Genomic DNA, 17,849 nt, shown 5'->3' with positions numbered 1-17,849 from the left:
TTTAGATTACTGTTGAAAAAAGTCTAATAACTCTCAGTGTTTTGCATTTCTTGATTCTTGAGTTTATTCTTTTTTTAACATCACACATATTGGTAGCATTTCACTTAGAATTTATGCTACTTTAAAAAAAAATGGAACCCAAGGAAGCGTCTAGATAAAATTGCATTTTTTGCACATTTTAAAAGACTCACTCCATTTTGTTTTCTTATTTGTATCTTCAATTTTTCATTTACTCTTTGATTGTTTTTCATTGCATGATCTTTACACAGAGCATGGGGGCTTCACTCTGGGGAATGCATTGCTTTAAATTGTCATTTTCTGTTTTTAATTGATCATTTGTTCCAGTAACATTTAAAGAAAAATGAATAAGTTAAATGACATTTTTTCAAAAACATCAGATATTTAACCTATTTAAATGTTAATAAGTCAATCAATGATCTTGAATTATTAAAAGATGTGAGACATTCAACAAACTTATACAACAAGCTTATTCAGTCCCTGAATCCCTTTTGGAAAATGCATTTTGTGAAGGTAGCTTCTCTGAAATCAGCTTGGTATCTTAGTTTCCTCTTTCCCAGCAGAAGCTTAGGTACTAAAACCAGCTTGATAGCCTTAACATGACTATAATGCTCCCCCTTTTTTTTTTTTTTTTTTTTGGTGAAAGTACTTTTGTTCTTTCCACAAACATCAAATCTTTGACTTTGTGTTATTCCCCCGAGATATTCTAGACACACTTGTATTTAAAAGGATTAATATATATATATATATATATATATATATATATATATATATATACACACACACACACACACATATATAATGACTTGAATTCAGTAGCGGAGAAAAAAGAAAGCTTGTGAATAACCACTCAGTGGGATAAATTAGATCCAATCGACATGAAGCACTCTGTAAAAGAGGTGTAAGGAGGCAGGTAAGGGATAAACAGAGAAGGCTTCTCTGAGGTTACCGTTTTCACTGGGTCGGGAGGGCAGAAGTCCACACACTGACCTCCTGCCGCCATCTTTCCCTCAGCCTTGTCCCCCTGCCTACTAACTCCTGTGACCAGTAGGACATGTCACACACAAAACTGCAGTGTTGCTGTAAATGAGCGAACAGAAATCAACTGATATGTACCTGGTGGTACCTCTAATAAATATTCAAATGGAGGGTGACATGAAAGATCTGATATATTGATCTTCTTCTTTTCACATTCCTGTAGGCCATGGAGCTGCTTTTCACACCCAAGAGGTTCACATTTCACTTCACTAAATGTTGCATTATATGTGTCACTTTCCTTGTTATAAATGAAGTGTGCAGAGATACTTGCATATTTGTCTTCTGAAAGAAAATAAAATAGTGAAGCTTATCTTTTATTTTTCAGAACGAATAAACCTATATTAAATACAAACTCCTTAATGTATATTTTTAAAAATATCCAATCACCAACAAAATAACCCCAGGAACATAAAAAAGAGAAGGGACACATCAATGCCTCCATGTTATTCTTTCGTGATTCCCTTTTCATCACTGTCCCATCAAAGACCTCAGCTTGTGAGTTTGTATTTGGATGATAATTGGATTAATGTCTGTCTTCCTAACTGGACTGTAAATTCCATGAGAGAAAAATCCCATCAATTTTGACCATCGCCATAAATCCAGATCCTTGTGTAAAACCTGTCATCGGAAAGGGCTCAAAAATGGTTGAATTACGCAGAAATGAACAACGCATCTGACAAATTTCTTCTTCCTGCTCTATCATTTCCCTTGCTTCCTAAAGTGTAGTATTTGATTATCTCTTTCGCCCGATACGGGGAACATTAATTACTTAGGGAGCAGAGGCCACGTTATTCCTCTATTTGTGTAAAATTATTGATAGCAACTCCTCCTAAGCACTTTCTCTGAGTGTCATCTCACACTCTTCCCTTTATTTAAAGACTCCATTGACTCGTAAAAATATCTTTCAACACACATTCACTTATTCTCTCATTTTTAGTACAAAAAAATTATGAAGCCTTTATTTTTCTTAAGACACTGTCCCAAGCACTAGGAATACAAATGATCTGCTTTTGGAACTATAGAATCTAACGTGCAGACAGGCACAGGCGTGAACTACAGAAAACACCAAAATAAGATGACGCACAAAATAATACAGGGGTAAAGAGGCAGAGAAGTCTGTTCAGATTGCAGGACCAGGAGGGACCCTCCAGAGAGGTGAGTCAGTTTGCATTTAAAATATGAGCAGGACATAGAAAAATTGATGGGGGAGGGAGGTGGCGGATGAGGGTGCATTCCAAGTGTAGAGGAAGAAGAACAGGGGTGAACACAGGGGCAGGAAGAAACATGTTTTAAGAAACAGAGCACTTCCATGTTCCTTAAGTGAAAAGTGTAAGGAGGCAATAGTGCAAGAGGAAACTGATCATCAAGATCATATTAATTAATCAAACATACAAAGGCTGATGTCTGCACTAAATATACGGAGAGCTACTGAAGGTCGGGACTCCAGCGGTGAGATTTAGAAACACGTGGAGGGATGAGCCCTGGCCACGAAGGACTCTGCTTCCACTGAGAACAGAGGAAGAAAATGGGAAAAGGATGGATACAAACTGTTCTCAAGCATCTGCTTTGAGCCGAACCCTGGAGAGACAGAGAGACTTTTTCTTCTTGATGAGCCTTGAAGGTATTATTCACATTTCCTATTTATCATTACACAGAATCCTCTCCCAACCCCTAAACAAACTTGCTATCATCCCACTTTACAAATACCCAAACTGAAGTTAAGTGGCTCCACCAAAGTTGTTTAGCTAGTAATTATCAATCCTGATCCTCAAAACTAGGTCTGAATGTGACATCAAAACTTCTTGCCCTGAAGGACCCTGGCTCTTAAGAGGTGGAGCTAATCGTTGGTGAGAAATTAGAGCCAGTGAGCTTAGCCTGCTGGGGGGTCTTGAAAGCTTGTAATAAAAAAGGAAATCATTAAAGTGATATATGTTGCCTCTAGGTAGACAGACTTACCACATGTAGGCATACGTGTAGTAGGAGGAGCTGTAATAGAAAAAAAAATGCAAATTATTAAAATTGCATTCTAGAATATCTCTGCTCTAGTCATTCTGAGGAAGGGTGGTTTACAATGTTTCATCTTCATAAATTATAGACTCTACCGAGTTAGCTTTAACAGATAATGCCGAGTTTGCAGTGCCTGTTCCCACATTTGGATCTCAAAACTTCGAACGTTGTAAACCAATGAGCTAGTTCTATAAAACATTTTCATGAATTTACCCAATAAACACAACTGTGATAATACAATATTAAGACTTTTGGGCACACATCTGATTATGGAATGGTGACGTGGTTGACTATTTACACAGCCAGAAGTATTTTAAAAGTCTTCCTCCCCTTGATTAATCTCAAAATAGGTTTATATAATTATAACCCCTAGAAAGTTCAGTTTACTCCTTTGTTTACAAAAAAAAAAAAAAATCAGAAAATAGGCAAGGGCTGCTTCATTATCTGGTTTAACTTTTGTAAGCTCTTTGCCCATATAATACATCCAGGGTAACAAATTGTTCTGTCCACCAACTGAGACCTATCTTGTGTGAGCATATGTATTTAACTGAAGAATTGGATGGAAATGTGGTTTGTGGAAGCTAAGAGATCTCTGCTAATCTGGTCTTTGAGATGGAGAACTTGCAGGGAGAATAGTGCCCTGGCAGGCTCTGAATGGCTGACCCATTGCAGACTCCACCACCTCCTGGACATTCATTCCCTGCATGGAGCTCCCCACCTCTGTCTCCACATCCCACGTGTGTGTCTGGGGCTCTGCGATCACTCCTCTGTCACTGACCTCTTGGAACAGAAAGCCCCACTGAGAGAATTGTTCTTTTTCATACCAACACCGAAACCCACTCTTAGAAGTCCTAGTATAGCTGGTCATTTCTACGAGTTTTCGTAGAGTACACAACTCTTGGGGGATGCTACGACCATGATGTAAGAGGTTATCACAGTAACACCGGCCCTGATCTCATCGGCTGTTGCATTGTGAAAACTGATCAGTGTTTTGGACTAACTGCCCTTCCACAGCCCTCAGGATTAGAACGCTCAATTGAACTTCTCGAAGAAAGAGCCCAGGGCGGAGCCAACGGAAGACCCTTCAATGAGCATGTCCAAAGCACGTGGTGGTGGCGTGACTGCATGACTGAGGGTCAGGTTGTCACCTATTGTTGTGAGATTAGTTGTAGAGATAATGTTTTCTGCACTGGTCAGAGAGGATGGTGTAGTGGACGCGTTGAGCACATCTGCAAGGAAATGAACAGAGGGTCACAGTTAATGAGTTTGTCATATCGAGGGTCGAGGGGAAAACTCTTTAGCAAAGATGATTTCTTAACTGAATCTTTGCCAGAGGCTTCCTCCTTGTTTGAATTGACACTTGCTTGTTTTTAAAATAAGAAAGTGAGTCAAAGATTTATCTACACGTGGCCCTTTAAGATGACTAAGAGTGCAAACAACTGGAACTAGACATTGTATACGTTGAGAAGAAACTATTCATTCCTTAGAATAATTCTGACATGTGCAGTCTCCCCCAAACTACCTCTCATCCCGTTACAACTATCCTTATTTTAATTACTAACAAGGATACCCGTTACCCTTTTGTACTATTCAGTTCATACCAGGCTTTTTACATAGTCCATCTGCCTATCAATCCTATGAAATGAGTATTATTATACCCATTTTTACAGAAAGAAAAACTGACACACAGAAAGTCTAAGTAACTTGTCCTAAAGTCAACTTAGAAAGTTGAAGAGGCTGGATTTGATCTCAGGGCTACAGGACACTAAAATTTGTTATCTTTCTTCTTCGCCATGAACTTTTATAATACAAATAATAAAATAAAATATGCCCATAGAAAGCTTACTGGTAAGGTTTTTTTTTTTTCCTAATTTAGTAACACTGTGTGAAAATTTGTAAAACAGGAAACCCACAGTCATATTTGGTGTGAAATAAAAGAGCTGCATGACAGTTTTCAAGTTTCCATTTCATTATCCAGAACCTAAAACACCTAGAGCATCACGGTCAAACCTGAGGCATTGTCTTGGGTGGTCGAGTTGGAGATGCGTGCAGGTGAGGCAGCGCGACTGCTGTGTGCGGGGCTGAGCGTGGTTACTGGGGGGAACGCTGTGTCTGCGGGCAAGGTGCTGGGTGCAGTCCTCTCTCTTGGAGCCCCTGCAATCACAAAGGCCGTCAGCATTCCTGCCCCACAAGGGCAGGGGCCACACAGCCCACAGAGGCATGTTTATTAATATAAACTAAGGCCAGGGCTTCCCTAGTGGCGCAGTGGTTAAGAACCTGCCTGCCAAGACAGCGGGCACGGGTTTGAACGCTGGTCCAGGAAGATCCCGCATGCCACGGAGCAACGAAGCCCATGAGCCACAACTACTGAACCTGCGCGCCACAACTACTGAGCCTGCACTCTAGAGCCCACGAGCCACAACTACTGAGCCCACGTGCCACAACTACTGAAGCCCACGCACCACAACTACTGTGCCCGTGCTCCACAACTTCTGAGCCTGTGCTCTAGAGCCCGCGAGCCACAACTACTGAGCCTGTGTGCCACGACTACTGAAGCCCGTGCACCTAGAGCCCGAGCTCTGTAACAAGAGAAGCCACGGCAATGAGAAGCCTGCGCACCACAACAAAGTGTAGACCCCTGCTCGCTGGCAACTAGAGAAAGCCCACGCGCAGCAATGAAGACCCAAGGCAGCCAAAAATAAATTTAAAAAAAAATCACTTTAGAAGCTAAGGCCGGGCAGTAAACACTGAAGCACTCCTGCTACATCACAACCTGTGCGTCTACAAAATGGGATGGAAAATAACACGGCTTATGGGAGAGATGAGTTTAAAGGCAGACACCTCAGAACCTATGCAGCCGTGGCATCAGAGCACACATGTTAAAAGTATCTGGGACCTCGGGAGAAAGCCTGGACTGCCCAGGGAGGCCAAGCCTCCTGGCGGGGGGCTGCCTTAGGCAATACTGAAAATGCACAGAGTGGCTGCCGCTGGCTGGCGCAGGGACCACAGAGATGGACGTGAGCTCTGAGGGCAAAAGGCTGCTGCGGTGAGGTTACCACTAGAGGAACTGCCGCCCGCCCCTGCCAAGCACCGTGGGTGAGGTGCACCTCTCTGGGGAGGGACCCCTGGGTGCAGGTGCTTCCTTCCGATTTTCTGAAAAGAGAGTTGAAGGGGATCCCGCCTGTGCAGTTGCTGAACTGGGGGATTTTCTTCCTTCCAGCTGAAGGTCACAATGCTACCTTCACTATGGAGGGTCCCCTTGCCCAGGAAAAAGCAAACTGGTTTAGAGCCCAGGAACTTCCCATTATATTGACAGCATCCCCTTTGTTTCCAGTTACAGATGAGCTAGTGGGTATAGAATCAAGGGTTGCTGCCGATAAAAGCCCACACTGTATTTGGTTAGGACTTTTTTATTGTCAAGGTTCAAAGCACCCACCGCGTGTCACATCTTTCCCCCCCCACACACACACCACACCCAGAATCACAGCACAAGGGAGCAACGCGTATTCACTGGGTGCCAACTAGACGCCTAGCACTATGCTGGTGGTCCTGGCAGAAGCAGAAGAAATAGGGCTAGCTCCTAGTTGAGCTTTGTGCGGTTATTTCACTGTCACGATCCTTGGGCTCACCGGTTCAACGGTGTGAGGTGGGTCCTGCATCTGCAGTCAGATGCTCAGTGTTTCAGCCGAGTGACACACACATGCGCGTCCCCCAAATGGCTCTGACGCGAGCCCTCAGGCGCCCTCCAATCACACACATCCATGCCACTAGGACTGAGCATGCATCCACTAAATTTTGAGTTTGGGTTCTCAGCTCAGTCTTCAAAAACCACTGAACCCCAAATTTAACTAAACCGCAGAACGGGATGAATAACTTAAACGTCCTCAGCTTCCTCAGCGGAAGCCTCCCACAGAACCAGGAGAAGAGAAGATGCATTTTTTTTAATCCTTTAAAAAAAAAAATGATAGGCACACAACTGGCCCTCTGCAAATTTTGAAATCAGCTAGGCTTGACTTTAGCCTTCCTCCACACTTTTTTTTCTTTTTTACTAAGACCTTGAGCTCTTAGCAGTCTTCTCTCTCCTGGGGGTATTTGCTTTTTTTTTTTTTCCCCCCACACTTTTTTCTACTCCTCGCTTCACTAGCTCATTCCCTCTGCCCCTCCCCAAGGTCCCTGGTACTCATGCCATTCTGAGGTCTCCCACCCTCACCCTCTGCACATCCCTGACCTTCCCTCTTCATAGGAAAACTACTTTCCCTGGTTTAGTCATCTCAGCGATGGCTTAGGAGTGGCAATTACAATTTGAACGATGTTAATTAATCCTAATAGATTTTTAATTAGTGGAATTAGCCACTGGGAGAAGAAGAAGTCCTTGATGGGGCAAAGCAGACTAAATTGTGTGACGACCAGCCTCCCAGGTCAACCCTCCTTAGCTTTTTCCCAGATGCTTCCCATCCACAACTTCTGTGGATTTGCTAAAAGCTCCAGATCTTTTTACTGCTGTTCCCATGGCAGCCAGAGCGAGTGAAATGGGGCAGGGAGAAGAGGGCAGCTCTTTTCCAGGCTGTTTAAGGTTCCTGGATTGCCTGTCATGATTTTTATGCCAAAGGAGCAGTTTTAATACTTCAAAATAATAATTATTCTATCTGATACACTTGGCTTCCTCGTTGGAGCCATACTTAAAGCAAGGTCACTTCACTGCCAGGCTCCCCATTCATATCTTTAATTTTCAGACACTCAGGTCACTAAGTGTATACCTGTGGCTGTGTGCATTTGTAACCTGAGAAACATGCTTGTTTTTTAGGATAAAAAGGGGCACCGTGAACTGATTAGACACGGATTTTGGAAAGACCAGGGAGGGGTTATTTTGCAGTTTTTATAAATAGAGATGCTGAACTGAAAGAATCTTGATGCTTGAATGGAGGATATGAGCATCTATTTTTTTTTCATTCTTTTAAAACCGATGTATTTGTGGTTATAACTTCTCAGTGCCCTTTATTGATAATGTACACCATCTACTCTTCACTGTTTTGTTTAGGTAGGAGGTCTTTAAGGAAAGAATCTGTGCATATACTCTTTATTACTAGCAAGAAGTTTTCACTGCAGAATTATACTTGCCTAAAATATAAGCAAACATATAAAGCCCTCACTAACCCCCTGAACAGGTCTTTCCTGTATTCTCATAATTCTCATTCTTTATCAATTCATCACTATTACAAGGACCTTTGTTAGGTGCCCTCTTGGAATAGGGGTAACTATGAAAGTTTGAAATTCCAAATCCATCCACCAGCAAATGCTACACGTGGAACAGTGGTTGGATTCCCTCACTCCGTACTTAGACGGTGTTCAGGCGCTCTTTGTATTTGCACAAGTCTGAAGGAGCCACAAATTGGACTTGACATTCCTGCCCAGAGCAGGGGTGAGTGCAGAGAGGCACCTGCAGGTCTGCAGGAGCCGGCAGGTGAGGCTTCTGTGCTGATTAACCTCGAAGGTAGGAAAGCGAGATCATTTCATCAATATCTCCCCATTGCAGGCGAAAATTTTAAATACCAGGAAGTCATAAGGAGCAAACTGTTATTATAGTTTACCAAACTGTGAAACGGCCCAGTCTGTTCAAATGCAAGTCTGCTCGTCTTTAAGTTCACCTGCCAGAAGGGGAGCACCTGCATGCGCGTTTACACATCTCGGAGCCCGTCTGGCTTGATGCAGCCATAGGTGGCTCATGTTTCCAGATGGCTTTTGTGACTCCCGGGTCACTATGAGCTTTTGGAATTCTCCATCAACTCCACAACTGAAAGTGAGGACATTTCTTTGTAGGCAGAATAAGCAAAGAATCCCCCAATATACAAGAATCTCTTACACATCACAAGGAAAAGACCAGAAAAATGTGCGCGAGATGTAAGAGACAATGGCCAAATAGTATATGCAAGGATGCTCATTATTATGAAAAAGAGTTTAACGTAAATCAAAGCATAAATCAAAATGAAAAATGTTTATCATACTGGCAGAGTTTTAAAAGATTGATAATAGCTAGTGTCAGAAGTGATATGAGGAAACACACACACAGAATTATATGCTGAGAGTCTGGAAGATAGACAACTTTTTAAGGAGCAGTGTTTGGGGAGAGTGTATTTTCATTGTGTGTGTGTGTGTGTGTGTGTAATGCTTCTATAATGCTGTTTTGCAACACGCATACATTAATTTTATAAAGATAATATTACAAAATCAAATTTAGTGTTATGCATGTGAATGCTTACTGTAATAATTTTTTTAATCTTTGAAATGGTGTATATTATACTGTTACAAAAATGGATTGAGGCATATTTTTCCCCTTCATATATTAGTAAGCAAGAAAAATTTGATTCCATTCCATTCCACAATAAAAATCAATCATAAACATAAAATAAATAACACATATAGGTTTTATCCCAGTAGAGAATTGAAATATCGCCAAGATTATTTTCCAGAAAAGAAAATGTGTTGTATTGTTTGAAAGCATAAGAAATTTTCCAAGCTAATTTTATCACTAGTATTATTGAGCCAGAGCAAGTTAGTATTTTTAAATAATTCATCCATATGTCCAATCTATTTCATTTTAAACCTTTTTTTCTTGCACTTTGCTTCATATGTAAATGTCTGGCTTTAACGTTTTCAGGGGGAAAAAATTGGGGAAATAAAAAGGTAGGAATGTTGTATGGGTGTATTTGTGCATGTGAGGTGAAATGTGGAAGCTTTGAAATAGAAAACTCTGTGTGATGTTATTCAGTCAATAAAAAAGTTTAGCATGAAAAGTTCTACCTAGCCATCAGTTCCCTCATACACACATTCCTTTTGTTAAAAGGAATTCAAACACTTGCAATGTTTAGATAGGTCCCAGCCACCTCCGCTGCCCTATGGTAACAGGGAAAATGGGATAAAGATTAAATATACATTACTGTCATTGATATAAAAGGCACTGAACATTTATTCAACCACTTACCACAGCCAATAAAGTTCATCCGGATGGTACTCAAAACACTGCGTGTACCCATCACCCAGGAATGTGATGGTGTTACCCGTGCTTGCATTTCAAGCTAAGATTGATGACCTTATTGAACAAATATCTTAGTCTTTTTAAACAGAACCTGTCTATTAACTAGTTTGCCTCAGAAAGTGGCACACAGCACATTATTTAGGAAAAGGCAGGAACAAATCTCAGGATGGTCAGTTTGTGTACCAGATACGCTTGTGGACCTGACATTAAGCAGAAAATGAGTGTATCAATGGTGTCCCTGGATTCTAGGATCATCAGAGGTTTTCCCCAGGAGAAATACCTCCCATGTCACTCTGATATTTTGCTATGAACAGGACCACATCATCTTAAATTCTACCGTTGGGACTCACAACCCTAATTAAATATTTTTTTTAAAAAACAGTGCAAATATCCCTGGAAGAAATCCAAATAGCAAAGCTGAATTATTAATCCTCAGTGTGGTTTTTTTAAAAAAAATAATAAATTGTCTGTCTCCAATAATTTTCTGATATTGAGGATCTGGGATTGAACCGAGAAAAATTATACTTTGGGGTAAAAGCCGGGGAGTGCGAGACCAACAAAGACCTGAAAGAGGACATTCTGACCTCCCCGGGGCTACAGAAAACTTAGGTGAGCAGGAACCAGGAAAATGATGCAGCACGTGGGGATCAGAGGACCCCGAGAACCGCCACTGTCCCCCGTCAACACACCCTGATTTTACTTACGGGGACTTCCCTCCCACCCCCTCTCCCTAACAACAGGCTTCATTACTTTAGCCGGCCAATATTTCATTAACACCTAGATGTTCTACGTTTTACACACTTTAGTAAAATCTCACACGTAGAAACTGAACATAATTTAAACTGTTCTGATAACTTTAAAATTTAAAAAGAAAAAACAAAGAGAGACAAGTTTTTCCCTAATCCCGTCTCAGTTAAGATCACTGCCAACCTGTCACAGCAGGAATACTATCATTATCCCAAGAGTTCAGGGATACTTCGGTGGTGCTACTTTCTGGACCAGGAGGAGGCGTGGTCTCTGAGGAGTCATTTCCTCGTTCAGAGATGCTTGCGAGTGAGAATGCAGTGGTGTGAGCAGGTAAGGGATCACCTGGAGGCAGAGTAGAGGACTCTTCTGCTGTGTTCAGTCCTGTCATGTTCATGGGAGATGGAAGGGGGAGAAAATAAACATGTGAGTCATACCCTGAATCGTATCATCTGAGCCGGCTAGCTCCCCGGCCCATGACTGCACGTTCCTAAATATACCTACCTATACGTGTGCATATACACACACACCATACAGATATGAGTTATGGTGTGTGTGTGTATATGGAGTGTGTGTGTATTTGACAATGCGTACACATGTATGCACGTGCATATATACACAAATATAGATGCATCCAGAGGGATAGCTGGAATATATAGACTTAGTCAGAAAGCAAGCTGCAGAACAGGGGCTAAAGGTGAAAATGAGGAAATGAGGTGAAAGCAGCTATTCCCTGCCCTCTTCTCACTTCACTGGTGGATTCTCAACTGTCCAAAGTAATTGGGTTCAGAAGGATGAAACACCAGGCGTAAAGATGATTAAAAGAAATCGTGAAAGATTGATCAACGAAGAAAAGAATAAAGAAAGATAAAGTTGGAAGGGGATTATTAGGAGGGCTAGCATTCCAGGAGAAGAAAATGAAAGACAAGAGTTCTAGACGCACACACTGATTTTTTTTCTTTATCAATCAAATTCAAACAAAGCAAAGACCAAGCAAAAGACTGGAAAACAAAATTCACAAACAAGTATACAGATGACCCAAGTCTACAAAAATGTTTTTTTCATGATAGCCAAAGAAACACAATTTGAGATACTGATATAACTTTTTCCCCAGTTTCAGTTCACTTCAGGAAAAAGAAAACTGTGGCAAAGGAAAAGAAAACTGTAGCAAGGGGGTGGTGAAGTAGGTCTGTGCACAGCTGAGGTGAGCACACAGATGGAAAGACCTGCCTGCACAGCAAATGAGCACTGTGTACTAAAGACCTTTACATTTGTGTGCTCTCTTATTCAGAAAGTGGATTTCTTTATCTCGAAGAATGGGGAAGCACACCAGTTTAAAAAAAAAACATGTTGTGCTCTCTGAATATTAGGATTATAGAGGTTCATTCTTTTCTGAATTTTCTGTTTAATATGTGTTTACTTCTATGAATAGCAAATTTTGTTCGGCAATATCTAATTAATAAAAAATTGAGTTATATCACAAGCATTTTAATTAACTCAGTTCAAATTGAGTTATATCACAAGCATTTTAATTAGCTCAGTTCAATAAGTTATATCACAAGCATTTTAATTAACTCAGTTCAATATATGGGAAAAGGGAGAGAATGGGGGGTGAACCAGAAAAGGAGCAGAAGTGCTAAGAAGGGCAGAACTAAGAACGGAAATGGAAGATCACTGAGTAGAGAATTAAGAAATGGAAACAGAAATGACACAAGGAAGTCCCAGCTTTATTCATTAATGTTGAAGGTGATGTGAAATCCATTTTTACTAAGTACCTGTAAAACCCGTCTGAGCTGCATGGAATTGCCTCGATGTCAGTGTATACGAAAGATCACAGAACTAGTCTGTGATTACAGAAATCCAAAGAGATAGGACAGCTGTTACATGTGTTCTTTTCCAAAGAAAAATTCCAATCCCTGAAATTTCATAGCCTAATAACTCACAAACAAATGTTTTTATTAACAAACTTTCACCCATAATTACATGTCAACATGTTCAACTAAGTAACAAGCAAGTGGTGTCTTCCTGTCTTCAGTGTCAAATCCTAAATCTAACTGTAGTGTTCTCTCATCGTTACGGTATGTACTGAGTAAAAGGAGGGTAGGTGGGTTGGTGGGGGAGAGACTGGAGGGAGATCAGGGATGGGGAGAGAGAGAAGATGGAAGGGTGGGAGGAGCTTAAAATTCTGTCCAATAACATTCATTCACATTCAACATTATAGACGAGCAATTATTCCTTTACTGTTTTCAGGTTAAACTAATTTTGGTGTCGGCAAAGTTCCAATGATCTCATTTGCTTTGAGGAAACTGTTGCAACTTTCTGCCTTTATCACCCCCTCCATGCTTTTGCTAGACTTGAATTCCAAAGAGGGAAAATCACTGCAAATATCTCATATAACAGTGCTTTACTGTTTTGAAGAGTAGCATTCCTAAGGATTACTTCTGGTCAAGAGCAAATTCAATTCATGGTGTATGAAGAAAGGGTGTTTGGAGAACCACCCTCCACCTAGAAGCCTTAACATCCTTGCAGACATTCTAAAGCTCCATGCACGTTCCCTCGCTTCATGAATAAGAACTGAATTTAGGATGAGAAAACATGCTTCAGTTGCCAATTCCACATTGCCCCTGTGCTCCCGCTTTGGAGAGATACTGGTTTCCACTGGTCACATTCTCCTTGGCAGTATTTGGGAGAGAACGTTCTGATTTGCATTGGGGGCCACTATTTTAACTTACCTGGTTTCACCATTTGGGGGCTTATTGTGATCGAGTCTGGGCAGAGATCAGGACACTCTCTCTATAAGGTGAGGGTCACCTACTGTTTTAAACCTTCAGTCCCCTTTCTACTCCCTCCCATTCCCCTTCTGCAAAAGTAACCTGTTTCTATGGTTGAGATGAATTTACTCTTCTGTAAAAGGTGGAGATGCTGAGTTGCATGTCATTAGGTGGCATAAACCAATCACAATCTGCTATGCATCAATGACTTCAATATATTTATAAAACCTCTCTGCCATGGTAGAGTTTCTCTAATAATCCACTTCTCAGAATATTTTGAATGTGCCTCATTAGAACTGTGCATTATAATTGTTAAATCAGGGTTATCTTAAGGGCTTTACTTATCTTCTTAATGCATAATGTCAACCGTATGATTAATCAGGACATCAATAATATACTTTCAATAACAATATCATTTAAGTGGTGTAATTTATTTTTAACCAGATCTAATTTTTCTCTCTTCTTTGACACTTGATATATATGAATTTATTGTCAGCATCTTCATTGCTTAAATTTATCTCAGGATTAGGACACTTGTTAAGACAATTCAGTTGTACAATCGAATTTGGAAATGATTATTACAAAATATCTCAATATTGTCAAAACTTTTCTCTTGCAGGAATTTATAGATATATAAAGTTACATTTAGAATTCTAATTTCTCATATAGTTCCGTAACTATGAAGTTTTGCAATCTAACTAAAATAAATTGATTTATTTATAGTGGTAAAATTTAAAAAGAGATTGGAAACCTGCTATGTGATTAACTGTCAGGTGTAAGAAAAGCTATAATTTATACACAATAATACATCTACAAATAAAAATATGTTCAGGTAGTTATCAAACTTTATATCTTACAAGCAGGAATGTTAAGAACAAGAGAATGTCAAGGACTACTCATGATTATAAAGTTGTCCTTAGAAAACGATTTCACTAGAAAATAATAGAAAATTCTATCAATGTTAAATATATAAACTTGGCAAGAATAAGTAAAATGTAAATACCTTGAGTGGAAGAAATGGTGTCTTGTTCTGCAAAAAGGAAAACAAACATCTCTTAGAAAGTTTCAAACTTCATACATACATATGTAAATATAAGTTAGATTTCTGTGTATATACATATGTATATACAAACAGCATCCCTATGTTAATTCACATTCACAAAGTGACAATTTTCAGTACATTTTACCCTGGTGAAACCATAGTCCTTCTCTTAATATCATGCTTACAAAGCCCAAGTATGTCAAAACTATGCTATTAGTTTTTGAATTCTCAGGTAAAATAAAAATAATAGAAAAAAAAAAGGAGAGCCTTGGAATTAATTTCAAGTCTGCAAAAGACTTTGAAAAGACTTCTGCAAAAATTTTCCCAAATGCATTCCTTTATTGAGATGATGATTATTGATTGAGTACTTACTATATTCTAGACATTATGCCACATTCTAGGATAAAATATGATCGAGTTATAGAAATTATCTGCCCCCAGTGAGCTTAGTTCAATGTGAGATATAGAACAAAAAAAAAGAAAAGAGAGAAGGAAAGAAGAAAGGAAGAAAGAAAGGAAGAAAGAAAGAAAGAAAGAAAGAAAGAAAGAAAGAAAGAAAGAAAGAAAAAGAAAAAGAAAGAAAGAAAGAAAGAGAAAGAAGGAAAGAAAGAAAGAAAGGAAAAGAAAGAAAGCCATACAGTGAGATGACAGACGAGCGGAAATGTGATACAGAAACAAATATGAGGATCACCTAATTCAGACTCCCCGGGTTGGTGACTGGCTGGTGGAGGAGGTGTTAGAGAGGGTTTCGTGGGTACATTTAGTCTGTGACCTAAAGGATTATGGACAGCTACCTTAGTCCTAGAATAAGAAGAAGTTGGGATTTATCTTGCAGGCTTTAGCCATCGGCAAGAGGTGCTAAGGGGAGGTCTAATGGAGAAACATCTCAATTTTCGACCAGTCTTGTTATGAAGTGGAAGATAGATTATCAGAAGGCAAAGCTGGGAACAGGAAAATGAGGAGACTTAAAGAAAAGCATATGGGAAGGATGATGTCCTACGTGAGGAAAATTGTACCCACAACTCAAAAAAAAATGGGATTCATGAAACACTTAGGAAGTAGTCATCAAGGTTTTGTAAATCTTTGAATGCGAGGAAGGAGGAGGAGGAGGAGTAATTGGAAAGACGTTCAAGTTGGTAACTGAACATCCTAGTGAACTGCAGTAGGTAGACTGTGGACGCTTTCACTGAGTGAAAGAAGAAAGAAAAGCAGGTGGGAGAGGAGCATCTGATACGCCTGAGACTTCATGACCTGCGTTTTTGTCCCTCCTCTTTAGTCAGCTTTTATCTTTCTATCCCATATAAAATGACTTTTTTAAAGTTTTTATCTTCCTGTTAATAGTCTTCCCTTTTGTCTCATTTATTCTTATTTCCTTCTAAATAAAGTTCTTAGAATTGTGCTGATTTGTAAAAGAAGTAATAAGAGAAATAAAATATCAGCATATCAGTAACTAACATCTTGTGTTTTAGGATGAAGAAAAAATAGACCTCGCGGTAATTGTTCATAAAGAATTTAGCATATTGCCACATTCAAAATATTCAAGTTAGTTTAAGTGTATGAACACATTTCATAGAATACACCCCTCTTCTTTATCTGAGAAATATATAAGGTTTTAAGTTATCTAAAACTATTTTGATGTGTCCCTTCTCGGTATAAACACTTAAATCCTTGGAACTTCAGACAATTTCATTTGATTCAGTCAGGTCCAAGAAAGATGTGTTGTTTTGCTGGCATGCTATTAGTGGCTACTTTTGAACATGATGAAGGCATGGTCCTTTTCCCTGGAAAAGCTCATAACCCATAAGACATATAGATAGAGATTTAATCTTCAGGGATCTGCAAAGACATTTAAGTCATAGATGTACTTTACTATGACTAATAAATAAAATCCCGTCCACCTGAGGTCAGCAAGAATCACACAAGATGAGGATGGAAAGGAAGAGAAGAAGCTTTGGCTACATAGCAAAGAGTCTTGCATATAATATGTGGTCCACAAGTCATTACTGAATGATTCTGAGCATGAGTAAATGCAAGGGAGAAATCAGACCTGAAAACAACAGCTTTGGGACAAAAGCCAAGAGTGAACATTAGAGACTAGGTAAGGAGACTGAATTTTTTCCTGAGTGACGGAATCAATTAATATAGAGGAAAAATCAAATAGTAGATTGGATGACAGAGAAAAGAGAAATCTTAATGGTACCCATACTAGCTCCATCACTAATTCCACAGACCACTATAATCTATTGTTCTGATCTATTAATTTTTGGCCACTAAAATATGTAACACAAATGACATAGAGCATTTTATAATAAGGAATTATAATTTATCACATATTTATTGTGGATATGAGAAAAGAAATGATGGGACAATGGGGAAGCTATTTCTTTTTCATCTAAGAACTATGAATACTAGAATAAATATGCTAGAAATGTTTCCAACCAGTAGACTACTTATCAGGCCACATTTGTGTCAAATGTCCCAGCGATACTCATTTAATTCCAGCTCGTTCGAAAGCAATGCATTTCTTTAAAGGAAATAGACGATGTCCAGTATTTTAGTCTAAGTTTGGAAAAGGAGAGCAAGGTAAGTTACCAAAATGAAGAAGACAGTTACTAGAGATTTGTCTTTTTTAAAGAACATTTCAGAAATAATATTTTATTACTAATTGCTAATGTGTATTGAGTGTTTACTGGGTACCAGGCAGTACGCTAAGCCTTTTGCTTGTATTTTCTTTCTGAGGCATCACAGCAACCCACAGGAGCTCAGAGAAGACGGATGCCTTGACCGAGCTCTCAGGGTTGGTCCAGGCTAGCCAGGGCTTGACCCTGAGCCCGTCTGACTCCGCAGGCCATCTCTCCACCCTCCGGCATCCTGCTTTCCCCATCAACTTGGCCCTCTAGCCTTTCTCTCCATTTGACCTTTCAGCCAGGAAATTCTTTTAGCCAGTGTTTTAGGTTCCATAGAGATCAGTGTTTATGAAAAGCTCAGAAGCTGAGTAAAAAAGCATCTTAATCAGGATCGGACCTCAGAGTAAATGACTCATAGTGTTACAAAGGCTAAAATAAACTTGACCCTAAATATAGACATTCAGACTAAATTATAGTTTGCTGAGTGAATGCTCTCTGTATGGTACAGACCAATATCAGAAAATTCAGTGGTGTGTCAATTTAGCTTACTACAGGATATTATTTTGACA

The 17,849-nt window shown here is 39.7% G+C and overlaps 1 protein-coding gene across 5 annotated transcripts in view; it reads right to left on the bottom strand.

Moving 5' to 3' along the window:
- PTPRC (protein tyrosine phosphatase receptor type C) overlaps positions 1-17,849 on the bottom strand; it is a 126,277-nt gene that overhangs the window by 51,003 nt on the left and 57,425 nt on the right. The window contains exons 3-8 of one of the 5 annotated variants that reach the window (XM_057533301.1): positions 14,615-14,641; positions 11,027-11,224; positions 5,074-5,217; positions 4,212-4,292; positions 3,013-3,042; positions 1,135-1,338 (exon numbers count right to left, since the gene is read on the bottom strand). In XM_057533301.1, the coding sequence (XP_057389284.1) occupies positions 1,135-1,338; positions 3,013-3,042; positions 4,212-4,292; positions 5,074-5,217; positions 11,027-11,224; positions 14,615-14,641 (684 nt within the window). The remainder of the gene's footprint in view (positions 1-1,134; positions 1,339-3,012; positions 3,043-4,211; positions 4,293-5,073; positions 5,218-11,026; positions 11,225-14,614; positions 14,642-17,849) is intronic. The other 4 variants (XM_007167258.2, XM_028162725.2, XM_028162726.2 and 1 more) reach the window with 4 other exon arrangements.

The sequence above is a fragment of the Balaenoptera acutorostrata genome, chromosome 1 (assembly GCF_949987535.1).
Source record: "Balaenoptera acutorostrata chromosome 1, mBalAcu1.1, whole genome shotgun sequence".
Taxonomy (NCBI): domain Eukaryota; kingdom Metazoa; phylum Chordata; class Mammalia; order Artiodactyla; family Balaenopteridae; genus Balaenoptera; species Balaenoptera acutorostrata.
This window is presented reverse-complemented; position numbering and strand designations above follow the sequence as displayed.